This window comes from Rhinocladiella mackenziei (assembly GCF_000835555.1).
Source record: "Rhinocladiella mackenziei CBS 650.93 unplaced genomic scaffold supercont1.4, whole genome shotgun sequence".
Taxonomy (NCBI): domain Eukaryota; kingdom Fungi; phylum Ascomycota; class Eurotiomycetes; order Chaetothyriales; family Herpotrichiellaceae; genus Rhinocladiella; species Rhinocladiella mackenziei.
This window is the reverse complement of record NW_013550601.1, coordinates 290,940-307,881: the sequence shown is the minus strand read 5'-3', so window position 1 is coordinate 307,881 and position 16,942 is coordinate 290,940. Positions and strand designations below refer to the sequence as shown.

Below are 16,942 nucleotides of genomic sequence, written 5' to 3'. Positions count from 1 at the left end.
AGCGTAGGGACATTCAAGTGCATGGGCATGGCATGATAAACAGCGTGATATGGAATCATATGATCGCCAACAAAATACAAAGAGATGACACCGATGATTGAGCAATCACGTATTTTATCACAATGACCCGAGAATGATTGTGAATAAAAGCGAAAACAAAGTGTACCGCGAAAGCTAATCTGATCTACTCTGATCCTCAACGAGATCAAAATGCCGAGACACCCAGAGCACAGAAGCTCGCCTCGCTAAACGCCTCGCACTTGTAGACAGCACATAGCACAGCGATATCGCGGTAATTGATGGTTCGAGGCACATTTGCTTTGTCTTTGCTGAGCTAATAAAGCTACTCTACCATTGTCGGTCCTCCCATCTTCAGCCACATCTTCCATGTCAACTTATCAGGCACTGTAATCAAAGCCTATCCAATTCAGGCGCCGTTCTCAGGTACCATGGCAGGCATTTCCTTCCATCCCCTTTGCAAACTAGCAACACAATCCGTATGAATGAAAGTACGGGGAAGGAAATGCAATGGGGAGAAAGTGTGGTATTATTCGGTACAGTCGCTTGGTGAAAAGAGAAAGTCGGGAAGTCGATCTTTTCGAGTTGAACGGGGATTAGCATCCGGTTCGGGTGTCTCTTTTTCACCACGTTCTAAGACCCAAGGTGTTCACTGATGCCGGTGTCAGTCCAAACACATTTAGCAGATGAATTCGACATCGCTCACTGAAATCTCGTCCATGCCCATGTCATCACCGGTGTTAGCTGCGGGAGCTGTACCATTGGCGGTGGCAGCTTCGTTCGATGCTCCAACGGCAGATGGATTATTGCCTCCCCAGTAATCGGTCATTTCAGCATCAAGCTCTTCAGCGGTCTTCGGCTTTGGACGAGAGCTACGGCCACGCTTTGGCTTGCCGGGCTTGCCGGCAGATCGTCCTTTGGTCCCATCCTTTCCGGACACCTTCTTGACTGCGGTGGCAGATTTTGGTTGAGCTTTCGGATTGGCGCTGATTTTTGTCAGTGGTTCTGACTTGCCCGAGCGTTTTGGGTTTGCGTACGCAACACGTTCCGCAAGAGATTTTGCCGGTGCTGGTTCTGGAACGCTGCTGGCATCCATCACCACTTCAATCTAGTCAAAGGTCAGGTGGAATTCCGGTACGGTAGGTGAAGTCGTGCTTGCCTTCATTGGTCGCTTATCAACGAGCATTCCGTTGAGGTCTTTGGCTGCTTTGGCTGCAGAGTCTGGCTTGGAGAAAATGATGTCGGCGATGCCGCGGCTCTGGCCATTTTGATTGTATTGCAAAGAGACTTTCTTGACGTTGCCTACAGATTTGCCGAAGTATTCCTATGCGTCCCAGAAGTGATCAGCAATGTGTTGAAGTAAGATAGCAATAGCATTTCTTCCGCATCCTCATCTCCAGTCAAACAGGTAAGAGATGTTTCCTCAAGTAGAGTATAGTCCGGGTATAAATCCTTGGTAGGAGCATCAGCGAGCGCAAAAATCCAGAGAGCAGCAGCAAATCGGCAGTTGAGTCCGGTAGAGGAGTTGAAACAGTCGCGTCGAAGAGAACGTAGTGGTTTCACTATTGACCAAGACCTTGGTGACGCGAGATTGCGTTGAGTGTCGAGGAGGACAATGGCCGTTGATGTGTTCAAGTTGCTTGTCATGGCTAGGTTGGCCAGCTCGAAGTACCAGGTGTTGTGATCTTCCAAGAAGAATTTTTCGGGTAGACAGGTTGATGATGTTTCATTGGATTCGCCAACTCATTCCACGATTGGGTGTCTGTCGATCTTTGTAGCGAGACACTTGATTTACGAAGCTCGCGCATCATATCGGGTGCAACTGCGATATGTGGGCGCAAGGAGTCTGCATTGCAGATGATTGGGTCCGGTGTATCCAAGCTGCACGGCTGTGCTTTCTGTAGATTGAGTTGCAAACTCGCTGATGCTCCAAACGATAGAAGGACAAGGATACCAACAGCCCTTTCAGCATATTGGGAATCCTTTGGGCAGATCTGCATCAAAACCCTACACGGTGGCTAGCCGGAGGGGTTGAATTTGCGAGATCATAAGGCGATCCATATTCTCACCGCAATGCATCGCGCATGTAACATGCGAGCAACGCGTGGAACGGGTGATGCCTGCCTCTAATAAAGCCAGCACTTTTCAGCATGGCGATATGCTCCTTGGGTATAATCTCTCCAGTGTCGACATGTTTTCTCTTTCTTCCTCATTGTCTTCAACCCCACTCGGAAACGGTCTCGGAAGGAGCGAGAGAATAGCAGGTGATGACGAGCGGCGACGGAAATCCAAGGTCGAAAGCCTCTTTATCAACATACCTTGATCTGGGCTTCGTTGACGTCGAATGGCTAGGGAGAGAGTTAGTCGGGGTCTTATACCAAAACGGAGGTAATCGCAAATCCTACCAGTCCACTGACGACAATCTTGCTTGAACGTGCTTGAGCTGAGGCGCCGGCCGCAGGTTTGATGACTGACTTGACTGGTTTGGTTGCCTTCTTGACACCACCAACAGGAGCGGTTGCACCAGCTGGCTTTCCGACCTTGCGACGACGAGCTTCACGCTTCGCCTTCTTCTGGCTATCAATGATGGAATCGAGGGATTGATCTAGCCTGCCAGACATCTTGAATGTGTAGAGAGATGATTCGAAGATGAAATTGCAAGGTGGAAGCGGGAATGGTTGAGGAAAGTGGTGGCTTCTGCGAGAAAGTCGCGCAGGTCAAGGAGATGAGAGAGTAGCAATGGTGGTGGAAATTTGTCGAATGTGTTGACGAAGACGAAAGAAAGATAAAATTTGCGGATGGAGATGGCGACCAAGAATGTGAAGTCGCAGGTTGAAGAAGTCGCTTTGTTTGTTTGATGCAGCGAGAATGATGCCAGGCGCATACGAGAGACGAAAAATGAAAAGTAGGAGGCGCGAGAGACGAGGCGCAGAGAAGCCCCCAAGGCAACAGAGCCTGAGAGTTTGCAGGTGGCATTGCAAGCCGCGGCACTAGTCCCTTCTCGGTCTATCAGTTCATGTCACGTACCACATTTGATACAATACTCATCGATACTTGCTAGTCTAACCATCAAGTCTTCTGGTCGGTTGCCACGTGCATCCACTTAGATATCTGTCACGCAAGTATTTCAACCCGTGATCCTTTCATAAGCATCACGTCTCCGGCCCTGGCGTGGAATACTCCCCCCAAGTGTCAGCATATCCATTCCATGCATTTGTCCCTATATCGTTCAGACCTCAACTCTTCAAAGCTTCCAGTCTCCCTCGCATCTGCTCCAGTTCTGCTTCCCTGTCCTCGGCATTTTCTTCCTCCTCCACGGGCAGTTGCGGGACTTGCTGTTCTGGAGCTCCCAGCTTCCCCTTCAGCACCTCGCCCAACACTTTGTCGACTTCGGTCTCGGCTTCCTCGTCCTCTCCTTCCAATAATTCATCATTGGGTAGAGCATCGCCGACCATCTCCTCAATAATGCCCGCCTTCATTAACTCCTGGCTAAGTTCTTGCATCGTGCCCGTCAACTCGGGCAATCTAATGAGGGTGTTGACATCCTTCATGATATTTGTACTGGCCTTCAAACTGCCTTCGATCTTTCGTACTGCGAATGCTTCGTTGACCTGCATCTGTACGCTCTGTAGCTGGGCTTTGCTCGTGTGTAATCTTGCCGCCTGTTTCCGCACCTTGATCAATTCTCGTGCAAATATTCGTGCCTCGGCTGCGCCTTGTTTCGCTTGTGAGGGGTTTTTCTGCGCTCTCTTCGATGAGTTGAGGATCAGACTCCTGGTTTTTTGCTCGGTGACTTTCAGATTGAGAATATCGCGGTCCAAGGCTCGGACGTTCTTCCGGATGATAGCGTCACATTTTCGTTTCTGGAACATATATATTTTAGCCTGACCTGAAGAACCCTGCAGAAGAAGACGCACTTGTTCCTGCGGATCCGGCTTAAAGAAGACCGCCTTAAATGACTGCATGATGATTTTCTTTGAGGAGGGGTGTCAGTGTAGATCAAAAGACACTTCTGCCTTGTTCCTGAGGACAGAATTTGGAGATGAGAGTCTATTGACCCATGGTGATCGGAAGAAAGGCCGGTCACGCTGCGGATAGCAGACCTCTGCTGAATCACTATGTGCGAGTAATGAGAATCTTCAAAGAGGGAGCGAATTCGCAGAGAGGGTGGCAGCCCAACGGGGTCGTGGTAGGGCTGATGGGCGTAGATCGATTACCTCAAAAGGAAATCTCCAGGTCTTGGAGGATCGTTGATAACTCGCAGACGTAGCGGCGAGTGAGAAAGTCAGTGAGGATTCCCAGCCAAAAGTCCAAGACAGGTCCGTACGATAGCCAGGTACTTCCGGAGCAGGTCCTGCGCTGATGATGTGGGTTGGATGCAAATGGTGGGGGCTGTTCAAGGCGCCCGCAGCGTCTGCCCGTAGCAAGGTTGCGGGATAGGCATAGCATCTTGGGAGGTTTTCGATGTCATTCGTCGCAGTTCGAACAGCCTCGTCTTTAACTAGTTACCCGCACACACAAATCGTCAACAAGCCAGCCAGCAAAGCTACCTCTTCTCTTCAGTGTTCCTTTGACTCTATTTCGGCCTTCTTGCTCGAGCTTTTGGTTCTCCCTTCCTCATCTTTCCAGAGTAGAGACCCCTCCATCCACCAGTCGACAAAGATGTCTGCTCAGGTCACCCCAGAAGGTAATTCTCTGACCGTCTCTCTCCTCCCTCCTGCCCAAGCCCCGTAGACCTTGTCTCAATGGCAAATGTCCAGCCCGCAGCCTTGTCTAGATCAAATCACTAACGATCATGCCTTCCAGTCCTATGGGCTCAGCGCTCCTCCTCCAGCGAAGCTGAGAAGAACTACATCTACCTGACCATCAGCGTGCCTGACGTCCCACCCAAGGCTCTCAAGCTCAATCTTAAGCCCACGGGTCTCACCTTTACTGGCACTTCAGAGACCAAGAAGACAACTTACCACCTGGAGATGGAATTCTTCGGCGAGATTGACGTCGAGAACTCGAAGACACATCACACTGCGGCCAATATCCAGATGATTCTCAGGAAGAAGGAACTCAAGGAAGAATACTGGCCACGGCTACTCAAAGATCCTGCAAAGGTTCACTACCTGAGAACCGATTTCGACAAGGTACGTTCCGGCGACTGATTTCAACGATCGCAACAACTAATTTCTCTTTCAGTGGGTCGATGAAGACGAACAAAATGAAGCACCGGAAGACGACTACATGAACCAATTTGGCGGTGGCCTCGGCGAAGACGGCGGTTTTGGAGGCATTGACTTTTCAAAGCTCGGCGGCGGTGGCGGCGACACACCAGGTATGGAAGGATTGGACGCAGGCGATGCTGACGCCGGTGACGATGATGGTGGCGATGATGACGACGACGACGACGACGACGACGAGATGCCTGATTTGGAGGAAGATGAAGGCGACGCCAAGGGCAAGGGCAAGGGCAAAGACGCCGCATAGACTCTCCCCAAATCCGCAACAAGCACGGACCTCATAGGTCATCTGGAGCGAGCGAGCGAGCGGATTTCAATCGATATGGATGACAATCACTGATCCTCCCTGAAACACTGCGAAAACACGACTCCACAAACCCCAACCCTCTTGTTCACGAACGGTCTCGCCTTATCGTTCATTGCTCTAGAATTTCTACATTACGTGCCTTCTTCTTTGGACGGTTATCGACCTCGGACTGTCTTGCAAGAAACGAAGCAAAAGAAAATACCTTGGGGAAAAGCACGGCGTGTGAAACTACGGGGCATTCAAACTGGAAAAACATATTCGAATTACATTGAAGCAACAACGAGCAAACACGGGAAACATCATCACCCGTTCTTTTCTCTATGCCGAGAGACTCCTTTTCCTACTTCAGGCCTAGTGGGGGGGTTCTTGGGGTGTTTTTTGGGTGTTGGGGTCACTTCTTGAGGGTCAAATCAGTCAGTCAGAGCTGGTAGTACGGTAGTAGCTATTTACTGAGGCAGTCCACAAAATACATCACCCTTCCATCATCTTTGTGCCAGTATTGCAGAAGTCGAATCCTCGTAGTCGGTTTTGTCATGGTCTCACGAATTAAGGGGATAATCGATACAAATTTTGAGAATTGCAAACCACTGTTTTTCACCCACCACCCGCCTGGAAACAGGGCTTGAACTTGGGAATGTAACAAAGGGTATCCATCAGGCAACCATAACTCGGCGCCGATGGACAGAGACGCACAACTAGGCAGGCAAGCAAAAATCCGATTGTGCGGACTTGATGACTCATGCAGCGTGCATGAGCAACTTGAGCCAGTCCCAGCTCAAGGCGCCATCCACCAACGACAAACAAGAGACCAAGCCGCGGGTCACTGGTGAGCTTATATGACGAGCCCGTACCGTACCGAGAGGGTTCACCGTACCAGGTCATACAGTGCCTCTTCTCTTCGATCTGACTAAGGTAGATCATCGATCAGACCGGAAAGAGGAGAGGTGTTCCTTGCATATTTTCCCATGATCTTTTTTAAATTTCGGAAATGATCGTCTGCATTTATCAATTTTTAAGATCGACGAAAAATCGGATCGCCAGAGACTGACTTTTTCCTGAGGTGGGCCGGAAATGGCATGACAAGAGATTTGTTGAATGGACCAGAAGGGTTGTGTCCAACAGTCACCCATCCATCGTTGACAATCGTCCGATAAGGCGGAGGAGGGCCATTACTTTCCGTCGCCACGCTCTTACTCCCTATTCGCGTTCCTCCTGCGTTCCCAAGCACTCATGCCCGAGTTCGCAGCACCCTCTTCACCAGCACGAACCGCTCTCTCGTAGTCGTCCCGTCCACCCTGCCGTCTCTCCCTTTCTAGCATATCATCAAATTCTTTCTGCGCGTTCTCCCTCATCTTCTGGTCTCCTTCTCTGGAGAACTGAGGAGAGCTAGAATCCCTGTACGGATCGTCGGGGTCGTGTTTTGGAGCTTCTCGATTGGCTGTGCGTATACGGTACCATGTAGGGCGGTACCATGCCTCGGCGGAATTGTCTTTGCGGAAACCACGGGTTGCTTCTCCATTGTCCGGTCTAGCAACTGGTGATGCATCATCGTCATCGAAAAAGACACCTGAACCAAAAGAAGCATCAGATTCTTCATGTCTGCCATTTTGTGGTGGTGATGGCGGCGTCAGAGGCTTTCTCCATGACGAGCCACGTCCCAATGTAGAGGATGGCGGTTGCATATCCCCCGGACGGTGACTTGTGGATTCACTCCACATTCCCATGTCAGTTCTTCTATCTCCATAGGTATTGTCAGAACTGATCCCGAAAGACCCTTGAGGTTCAGCGTCCTCATACTGACCTCCACCCTGACTTGGAGGTTGATCATGTCCTGCATTTCGTCTGTGCTCAATTTCCAAAGGCCGGTTGAGACTGCTTGACTCGAGATTCACATTCTTTTGTTTGATCTCCATCAAGAGCTGATGAGTGCGTTCATCACGGTAAAGTCCCACCATGGAAGCCACATCGCCAGCAGCAGCGGCAAAGGGTGCCATTGCAATGACAGCCACGAGGGCCCAAACATTGGCCCTTGTAATTTGCCACCAGGTCCGCGCCATTTGTCCTTGGAAAATTGTGAATTTGCGACTGGGAAAGTGGTCATATCTCTCCAGGGGTTTGGCATTCATGAAAGGAAATTTCATGTTCTCCCGAGTCCTGTAAGCTATTGCTCCACCAATTAAGCAGCCAAGGATGGTGCCATTGAACATGTACATGCCTCGTTTGCAACCATAGTATGTAAGCCCTTCTACCTCTGTTTGGGTGATCGGTCGCCGGACCGTGTTTTCAACTCCGCGCATCAGATCAATGAGCGCAATACCCGTCGCCTTGGACCTCTCGGAATCTCCACAGAGCCACCATCTTGTCAGTCTATTCATCGGAATAGATTCATATGGAACTTGATAGTCACGTTGTTCGCCATAGAGCTGGTAGCCAATACGAAGGTGTTCTGGTTCTGCGGAAAAGACGTAGGTCGACCTTATTTGTGTCATATCAGCATGGCTTGCTTTTGATGAAGCTTCTCCGGGTCGTATAGGCCGAGCGCCAGGCCCCATAGAAGGAGGAAGAGTGGATGGTGGAGGACGTTGGGAGTCCATTGTCAACCGGGGAGGGTGGCAGTCTATGTTGGTGGCTGGTCATGAGAATTGAAGTGGTATGCCGGAACGACTCAAGATTTCAACATCTTTGAGGATTGTAGGAGGTCGCGAACAGGGAATCTGGGAGAATTCAATGACCTGAAGGGATTCGTGAAGCCCTGGTATTTTGGGTCTCATGTTCCGCAGGGATGTCGATGTTCGAGCCTCTGATGTCGGGCTCTTTCCCCACACAACGCCGAAGACTCACAGTCCACTTATTCATTTCCTTTCCTTGATCTTGCACTCCCCCATTCACTACCTTATTGAGCTGAGTCGCCATCTCGTCGCATTTGCCGGGCCAGACACCGAGCTTGTTCTCGACTTTCCCTCATTATCATTAGGAGCTCGACCCGGGAAAACGAAGTGTTTCCCCACAATCTTTCCGCTCCTGATCACCCTTGACGACGACTTTTGCGATTTCTTCCCATTTCTAATCACCATGGCGCCCAAGGGCAAGGGCGGAGATCAGCCCAAAAAGGCCAAAACCACTGTCGAGGACAAGACGTTTGGCATGAAAAACAAGAAAGGTGGCAATGCTAGGAAACAGATAGCCCAACTCCAAGCCCAAGCCAAATCCAACAAGTCTCCCGAAGAGAAACGAAGAGAAGCCGAAAAGGAACAGCGAGCCAAAGAGAAAGCAGCCGCCGAAGCCGCCAAGGCAGAGGCTGCCGAATTGTTCAAACCCGTTCAAGTCCAGAAAGTGCCTTTTGGTGTCGACCCCAAGACCGTGGTTTGCCAGTTCTTCAAACAAGGTTCCTGTGACAAAGGCAAGAAGTGCAAATTCAGTCATGATCTAGAAGTCGGGAAAAAGGTGGCCAAGAAGGACCTGTACCAAGACACTCGAGAAAAGGAAAGAGAGGAGAAAGAGAAAGATAATATGGAAGATTGGGATGAAGAGAAACTGCGGAAAGTCGTGCTCAGCAAACATGGGAATCCTCGGACAACCACGGACAAGGTGTGCAAATATTTTATCCAAGCGGTGGAAGACGGCAAATATGGCTGGTTCTGGACTTGTCCCAACGGAGGAGATAAATGCATGTACAGACACAGCCTGCCACCGGGGTATGAAGATGCCCATCTTCCGCTGCTTTGAGCTCTTCGCTAACCTGAACCTTAGATTTGTGTTGAAGACCAAAGAACAGAGACGTGCAGAAAAGGCGTTGATGGAGAAGTCGCCGCTCCATACCTTGACGCTGGAGGATTTCCTGGAGTCCGAACGTCACAAGCTGACGGGCACATTAACACCCGTAACGCCAGAGACCTTTGCAAAGTGGAAAAAGGAGCGCCTTGACAAGAGAGCCGCTGAAGAAGAGGCTCGAAAGGCCAAGGAAGCAACGGGCAGAGCGATGTTTGAGAGTGGTGATTGGAAAGACTCAGAAGACGAAGATAGTGACGACGACGGTGACGACCGAGGAGCATGGAACCTTGAAGCCATGCGTAAGGAAACCGAGAGACTTCGAATGTTGAAGGAAGAAGAACGATTAGCCAAAGCAGCTCGTGAACCCGTACCGGATCGAAACGACGATACGAACAGCAATGCGAGTAAAGAAGGCGATGGTGATACAGGAGACGGCGATGGTGATGGGGAAAGCAGTGGAGGGCAGAATTGAATTTAACGGATGTATGTGTCAAAGAGTGGATGATCTATTCCAGATGGCATTTTTAGCGACCAAACTTGGGGTTCAGTAAAGATTCAAAGGGGGAGTTTGGGGTTGGAAGACAAAGCGAGGAGGGTTTTATTCCAGGGGACAAGAGCTCAAACAGCTGGCCTTTAGTTTCAACATTGGTATCAAGGCAGGGCATCACAGGCGAAGACGACGCTTTGTCGTATCACGGTACTCGAACTCGGCCCTGAATTTGAGATATCATGGAATACTGGAATATGAACATGGGTATCATCATCAGCCCCGACAAAAATAGGATTTTTATCGTGAATACGAGTCTTTCTTTCTTCGGCTTTTCCGCCACGGCAATCACTAGCCCTCTATAACGACTTCGTCATGGAGTAATAAATACTTGATCGACAAACAGATCGTGTCTAGTTGCCGCCTTAACCCGCTGTCGCAGAGGCCATTCAAATTAAGCCTAGTCATCGCTCGCCGCTTTGACAATTTTCTGCAGTACGAAAGGCTTTTCGCATATAACAAAGATAACTACAACTTGGCCCGCCCAGCTGATCTACATTGCGAGATTTGATCCCAATCCAAAGCCCTTCGCTGTGCCTGAAATGCCTGCAATCCTATTGCAGCCTCGCCGTCAGGTCGCATCATCCTATCGAAGAGGTCTTTGATACCATTGGCTTGAGTATCGCTTCCGGGATGCACCCAAGCCAGTTTCACTATCTCCTTGCACATTCTCGAAGCCTCGGGACCGGCCACTTTCAACGAGCTGAGATACAGGTCTACTTCTTCTGACAGCTGCTGCTTTGGATGCTCGACGACGCGGGCGATCAACCCCAAACGCTTCAATTCTGCCGTAGAAATAGGACGGGCTGACAACATGGCTTCTCTGGCGAACGGAACACCCCACTCCCTAATGACATACTTGGATATCGTTGCGGGACATAGCCCCAGCTTGACCTCGCTGAGTGTCATGGTGGCAGTGTGCACGGCGATTCTGATATCACATGCAAACGACAGGCCGACCCCGCCTCCAAAAGCCGGTCCATTGATGGCAGCCATCGTGACTTGAGGAGCACGGTCAATGGCGTCGAACAGCCGAGTCAGTCGCTGGTACTGTGCATCGCTGACCTCCTTTGACTGAGCAACCGGTGACGTCCCATTTCCCAAGTCCATGCCCGTGCAGAAGAATTTTCCTTCTCCAGCGATGACAATTCGGTTGATCGTCGAGTCATTCCGTGCCTGGTCCAAGATCTGAGTCAATTCGGTGATCATGGAGGCAGTAAGCGCATTGCCATTCTTCGGCCGATTCAGGACGATTTTGAGGTTAACTCCCGATCGATATATCTTTAACCCTTGCATTTCAGCCGTCAAGGTCCATGACAATGGCGCTGGAGCAGGACCAGGGCAAGGTGCGGCGTTGCTGGAAATGGAGATGCCGTGCTTGACCGCCAACGCGGCACCTGCACGACTTTCGGTAATCTTGCCCAGCTGATCTGATATCCAGATACCAACTTCGACGAGCTTGAGTAGATCGACGCCTGTCTGGACGCCGGCCTGCTGGAAGAAATACACCAGGTCCTCCGTGGCCGCGTTTCCTTTGGCACCAGGAGCAAAGGGACATCCACCCAAACCCCCAACACTGGCGTCAAAGACTCGAATGCCACACAGGTATGCTTGCCAGACATTGCACACGGCTTGACCGTACGTGTCGTGAAAATGTCCCGCGATCCGAGACAAATTTATCCCCTCTTGCCGCAGATATTCACACAGGTTCTTCACATCCACCGCCGTGCCGACTCCAAGTGTATCTCCGAGACTGACTTGGTAGCAGCCCATGTCGAATAACTCCCGCACGACCTTGAGAACTGCGGTCGGCGGCGTTGGCCCATCATATGGATCCGCAAAAATACACGACACATACCCTCTAACAGCGAGTCCGGCGGTCGTCGCCTTCTGCGCCACATGCCTTGCCCTCGATAGGCCCTGGTCTACCGTGGCATTGATATTCGCTCGACTGAATCCTTCACTCGCACTGACAAAGACCGCTACCTCTCGCACCCCACTCTCCAGCGCAATCTGCAGTCCTTGCAAGTTAGGGATGAGAACCGGGAGGTGAAGGCCATCCACCCCATCCCCGTCACCATGGCGTAACAAAGTCTGTATATCGCTATCGCCAAGAACCTTTCGACAGTCCGCCAACTGCGGTATCGCGCGCGGAGAGACGACAGAGGTGATCTCGATAGTCTTCAGGCCCGTTTTGCGCAGACGAGAAATCAACTCGAGTTTAGTCTGCGTGGGCACCGTCGTCCTGATATTTTGCAGGCCGTCGCGCGGTCCTACTTCGACAATGCGCACCGCGTCCATTAGTTTGTGAGTTTGATTCATTCCTACTCTCGGGTCCAACGATGAGTACTCTGTGTGGAGATGAGAATATTGGGCTTCGGTGGCTTCAGCCTAACTCAATGCCCGCGCCATGTGTTTTTCAGCCCAGGATCAGCGCATGTCGACCGAGAATTCATTCTACAACGCACAGGTCAGCCTCGGCTGTCACAACCACCAGCCCAAATTGAAGCCCGGGGTTGTGGATTGTGGGGGGAGGTGTGGGAACGGGAAGCGGGCCGCCTCTTCCAGACAGCGTCCCGGTGAGCTGCGAGTACATGAATTGTTGAATTCAGAGAAACCTAGAAGAAAGGTGGGGGTACGAAATTCAATAGGACAATATCTCATTTGGGTTTCGAAGTCTACTATCTATGTACACTTTATAGCCTATATGATCTCAAGCACCAACAAGGGGTTCTACAAAAATTAACCAAAATCATAACTTGGCCTGAACATTACCCTGTGCTGTTACAAGCCTATCCGCCACGGCACGAAGAATATGTTTCTGATGTTTCCCACTCCCCGTCTTAGGATAATCATTGCCCACTCCTTCATCACCAATCCAAAATACATGGGCAGGCGCCTTATGCGAGCCCAAGGATTGCCTCACCCACTGCCTGATTTGTTCCAAACTCGGTTTGGGGCGTCCTTGCTTCAGGCGAAGGAATGCGCCGACGACTTCGCCGTATTTCTCGTTCTTCACGGCGACGACACAGGCCTCGGTGATGGATGGGTGCTGGAGGAGTCGTTCTTCAATTTCGGCGGGGAAGATGTTTTCGCCTCCTATCATGGAGCATGTGAGCCGTTGAGAAAGGAAAGGGAGTGTGGTAGGATAGAGAAGAAAAGAGGGGGTTTGACAAACCTCGAATAATCATGTCTTTAATCCGACCTGTCACTGTACAATAGCCATCAGCATCGATGACACACTCGTCCCCAGTGTACATCCAAAGCACGCCTTGGTCGTCCTTCTTCATCACCTCCTGCGTCTTGGCTGGGTTCTTGTAATATCCTCTTTGCAACGCATATCCGCTTACGCACAGCTCCCCGGGTACTCCTCGAGGTACAACATTCCCTTTTTTATCTATCACTTTCGCTCCCGTATGTGGGCAGATTCTCCCAACGGTCTTGAATCGCTTCTCTTCCGGATCGTCGAGGGATGTGATGAAAGTAACCGGGCTCGTTTCTGTCATACCATATGCAATCAACATTCCTTGAACCCCGAATTCTTGCTTCAACTGCCTCATTAGAGCCGGAGGAACTGATGACCCCGCTGCTAGTCCGGTCCTTACTGAAGAAATTTTGTATTTCTTTTTCTTGTTGGCTTCTATTTCCGCGATGAACATCGTCGGTACGCCGAGAATGGCCGTACATTTCTCCGTATTGAGTGTCTCTAGCACCAAATTGGCATCAAACTGGTCACAAGGGAATATAATAGTGCTGCCATGCACAAATGCAGTCAGGAAACCCAATACGAGCCCGAAACAATGGAACAATGGAGGTGGGCAGCATACAACATCGGATGGAATTAGCTTCATTGCTGCGGCGATGAAACGAGCATTGTTGATGAGGTTTCTGAAGTACAAATCAGCATCTAGATCAGGGTAGCATTAATCTGCACCTACGTATGGCAAAGCATAGCTGCTTTGGGTGCTCCGGTTGTGCCTAGCTAGGGTCAGAGTTCTTGCCATCAGTCTCAACACACCTCCGTACCAGAAGTGAACTGAAGATTTACGATGTCACTGCATTGGACAGCTCTCTCAGCTTGCTGAAGGGTCGCTGCATCCATGGCCTCTCCTTTAGACACAAATGTCGAATAGGTACACAGCTTCGAATTTGGATGTGTGTCTGGTATGCGTTCTGAAAGGAGCACGATGTGCTTGAGTTGCCGGAGGGTGTCGGCCGCTCCCTGCACTCCTTCAAGGTGCTTCGATAGGCCTTTTAGCCCGATATTGGTGGCAACGAAAAGAAGTCTGCATGCTGTACTCCACATTAGACCCGGCCTCATTAGAATTTTGAGGCCACTTACATGTCATTGAGAGCACAGATATTAGCTCTTGAGGTGTGTACGTGTTATTGACAACGATGTAGGGGCAACCGATTCGGGCGGCACCAAGGAATGCTTCAATATACTGGTAGCGGTTCCCAGCCATGATTGCAATGCAATCCGAATGTCCTAGACCATAGGCTAACATCGATTTCGCCAGCTGTTCGCTTCGAGATGCCAACTCTCGGTAGGAAAGCTTGTGACTCTGCCATGGGAAACTGATAGCCGTGTGGTTCCCATATTTTGCTGCCTGTTGATCAACAGTTTCGGCCAACGTCTTGTACCACAATTCTGGCGTTCGTGGGCCTGAGACGAAAGACAAAGGTGCTGATGGCGTCGCCTGTAAAGTTGCAGAATTCGTATTCATCACCGCTTCTTCTGTCAACGGTGGAGACGTCTTGGTCGTTCCAGAATGGTAGAATCTGTCTTGAGATGGCAAGACACGGACATTGTCAGCTTAAGAACGTTCCGGGCCCGCCCCATGGGGATTGGAGGCTGAAGCTCCGTGGGTGGCCGGGCGATAGGGCTGGTGTGAGGCCGTTCCTCCCCGGGCCGTTTCCAGGAGCCGTTCTCAAGGGCGGCCTGAGGCCCGGTGTGAAAAATACCTTGGTTGCTTCAACCAGCTATAGAGCTTAGGTGATCGAAGCGTGCCATTCAGTTCTTGCTGACGACACCCGTCTGTCTAGAAAATTGCGTGCATGGTCGTTATTTTGATCTTTGGATTTCGCGACTTCTATGAGCCTACCTAGGATGTCCCATATTCAAGACTTTCCGGTGGTTGGATCCGAGGTCGACTTGGATGGACCGACATACAGATCAAATCGAGAGGCGTGGAAAAATGTTATGCACGAGTATGAGACCAATCTAAAGCACACCATATCAGAAGGCAGTGTACAGTCGACCAGAAGGCACCAAGATCGAGCACAATTGTTGGCTCGGGACAGGATCGCACTTCTGTTAGATCCAGGCTCACCGTTTCTCGAACTCGGCTCATTTGCAGGCTTTGGTTTGGATGATTCTAGCTTCTGTGCTAGTCTCCTGGCAGGTATCGGCAGTGTCAGTGGGCGCATCTGTCTGATACTCTCTCACATACCGACTCTGAGCGGCGGAGCTTGGAACGAACTCACAATAGTCAAACAAAATCGAGTGACAGAGATTGCTAACGAGAATGACTTGCCTATTATCGCTTTGGTTCAATCAGCTGGCGTTCTTTTGCCCCAACAATTTCGAGTCTTTCACAAAGCCGGCCAGATCTTTCGTGATCTGGCGGTTCGGACACAGAACCAACAGGCTTCCTGTGCCGTTGTCTTTGGATCATCAACAGCTGGAGGGGCATATCATCCGGCCTTATCCGACTACACCATCTTTGTAGAGAACAAAGCACAAGTTTTCTTGGGTGGTCCGCCCTTGGTCAAGATGGCCACGGGAGAGGTGATTGATGCTGAAGAGCTGGGAGGAGCCAGAGTGCACGGGGTTATGACTGGACTGGCCGACCAGCTGGCGGTGGACGAATTCGATGCCATCCAGAAAGCTCGACATTGGGTTGAGACGCTGAAACCCACCGTTCTACCGCCGGAAGTCCCCCCTCGTGTGCCTTTGGCTCCACGGTATCCGATTGAGGACATCTTTGCCTTGGTGAATCCGGATATCCGTAAGCCATTCGACATGAAAGAAGTCATCCTTCGGATTGTGGATGATTCAAGGTTGGCGACATTCAAACCGTCCTTTGGGCGGAATCTGCTGACCGCTTGGGCGGACATTCTAGGTATTCCTCGATCGACCGTGGGGTATGAGCATAAGCTGACATGAGGGATCATTTAGGCATGCGTGTTGGTATGGTGGCCAACCAGACACCCATAATCTATGCGGACGAGGCCATGAAAGGGGCCCAATTCATTCGCCTTTGTAACCAACAGAATACGCCCATTATCTTCCTTCACAACGTAACAGGATTTATGGTGGGCTCGAAAGCTGAGCATTCAAGCATTATCAAAAAGGGAGCACAATTGGTGTCGGCGGTGAGCTGTTCGAAGGTTCCTCATATCTCGATCATTCTAGGCTCGTCGTATGGGGCAGGCAATTACGCCATGTGTGGACGATGCTATAAGCCGAGATTCCTGTTCACCTGGCCGATCGGTCGATGCAGCGTGATGGGACCGGATCAGCTTTCTGGAGTGATGGAACAGGTCGAAGGAAATGCGGCGAGGAGTAAGGGGATAGTCTTGGAGCCAGAGACGGTCAAAGCCCGAGTAGAGAGGTTTAGGGACACAGTGCAACGGGACAGCAGCTGTTATCGAACGAGCGCTTTCGTCCACGACGATGGAATCATTGATCCTCGGGATACGCGGGATGTGCTTGGGATGTGTCTTGAAGTGGTGCAGACGACGAGAATAAAGGGGAGCGTCGGTCATCGAGCGTTGGCAAGAATATGAACGAGAAAGAGACGTGGAGCTTATAATAGACAGTATTGTAGATGGACAACATCGGATTTTCACAGTAGTTACGAGCCTATTAGATAGAGACAGGGCACCCACTGGCGGGGCGGCCTACTGGTTCATGGCTGCATTTCCCCCCAGTTATCGGTTACACAGCCGGTAACCCCGCCAATCTTGGCATAAGCTACCCCCGTGGAAAGTCCTCTAGGGTGCTTCAGCTGCCCTTCCGTGCTTCTTTACCCTGCATTCTTTGCTCATCAGCATTATTCTCCCTTC

At 50.7% G+C, this 16,942-nt stretch overlaps 8 protein-coding genes across 8 annotated transcripts; 3 read left to right on the top strand and 5 right to left on the bottom strand.

The window, feature by feature from the left end:
* Nucleotides 1-697: 697 nt before the first annotated feature.
* On the bottom strand, nt 698-2,639 carry Z518_05244 (uncharacterized protein; the record flags this gene model as incomplete). The annotated part of the gene is made up of 5 exons (XM_013416058.1): nt 698-1,004; nt 1,056-1,126; nt 1,157-1,342; nt 2,337-2,366; nt 2,424-2,639. The coding sequence occupies 5 exons, from the start codon at nt 2,637-2,639 to the stop codon at nt 698-700; spliced, it is 810 nt and encodes a 269-aa protein (XP_013271512.1).
* A 615-nt stretch (nt 2,640-3,254) lies between these two features.
* Z518_05243 (uncharacterized protein) lies at nt 3,255-3,983 on the bottom strand (the record flags this gene model as incomplete). The annotated part of the gene is made up of 2 exons (XM_013416057.1): nt 3,255-3,881; nt 3,936-3,983. 2 exons carry the CDS (start codon nt 3,981-3,983, stop codon nt 3,255-3,257), a joined length of 675 nt encoding a protein of 224 aa, XP_013271511.1.
* Nucleotides 3,984-4,680: 697 nt separating this feature from the next.
* Nucleotides 4,681-5,493, top strand: Z518_05242 (uncharacterized protein; the record flags this gene model as incomplete). The annotated part of the gene is made up of 3 exons (XM_013416056.1): nt 4,681-4,705; nt 4,825-5,153; nt 5,206-5,493. 3 exons carry the CDS (start codon nt 4,681-4,683, stop codon nt 5,491-5,493), a joined length of 642 nt encoding a protein of 213 aa, XP_013271510.1.
* Nucleotides 5,494-6,743: 1,250 nt separating this feature from the next.
* Z518_05241 (uncharacterized protein) lies at nt 6,744-8,147 on the bottom strand (the record flags this gene model as incomplete). The annotated part of the gene is made up of 1 exon (XM_013416055.1): nt 6,744-8,147. The coding sequence occupies one exon, from the start codon at nt 8,145-8,147 to the stop codon at nt 6,744-6,746; it is 1,404 nt and encodes a 467-aa protein (XP_013271509.1).
* Nucleotides 8,148-8,625: 478 nt separating this feature from the next.
* On the top strand, nt 8,626-9,796 carry Z518_05240 (uncharacterized protein; the record flags this gene model as incomplete). Its single annotated transcript, XM_013416054.1, has 2 exons — nt 8,626-9,248; nt 9,304-9,796. The coding sequence occupies 2 exons, from the start codon at nt 8,626-8,628 to the stop codon at nt 9,794-9,796; spliced, it is 1,116 nt and encodes a 371-aa protein (XP_013271508.1).
* Nucleotides 9,797-10,339: 543 nt separating this feature from the next.
* Z518_05239 (uncharacterized protein) lies at nt 10,340-12,193 on the bottom strand (the record flags this gene model as incomplete). Its single annotated transcript, XM_013416053.1, has 1 exon — nt 10,340-12,193. The coding sequence occupies one exon, from the start codon at nt 12,191-12,193 to the stop codon at nt 10,340-10,342; it is 1,854 nt and encodes a 617-aa protein (XP_013271507.1).
* A 430-nt stretch (nt 12,194-12,623) lies between these two features.
* On the bottom strand, nt 12,624-14,598 carry Z518_05238 (uncharacterized protein; the record flags this gene model as incomplete). The annotated part of the gene is made up of 5 exons (XM_013416052.1): nt 12,624-12,970; nt 13,050-13,759; nt 13,810-13,849; nt 13,898-14,164; nt 14,214-14,598. 5 exons carry the CDS (start codon nt 14,596-14,598, stop codon nt 12,624-12,626), a joined length of 1,749 nt encoding a protein of 582 aa, XP_013271506.1.
* A 383-nt stretch (nt 14,599-14,981) lies between these two features.
* Nucleotides 14,982-16,663, top strand: Z518_05237 (uncharacterized protein; the record flags this gene model as incomplete). The annotated part of the gene is made up of 2 exons (XM_013416051.1): nt 14,982-15,996; nt 16,053-16,663. The coding sequence occupies 2 exons, from the start codon at nt 14,982-14,984 to the stop codon at nt 16,661-16,663; spliced, it is 1,626 nt and encodes a 541-aa protein (XP_013271505.1).
* Nucleotides 16,664-16,942: the final 279 nt, after the last annotated feature.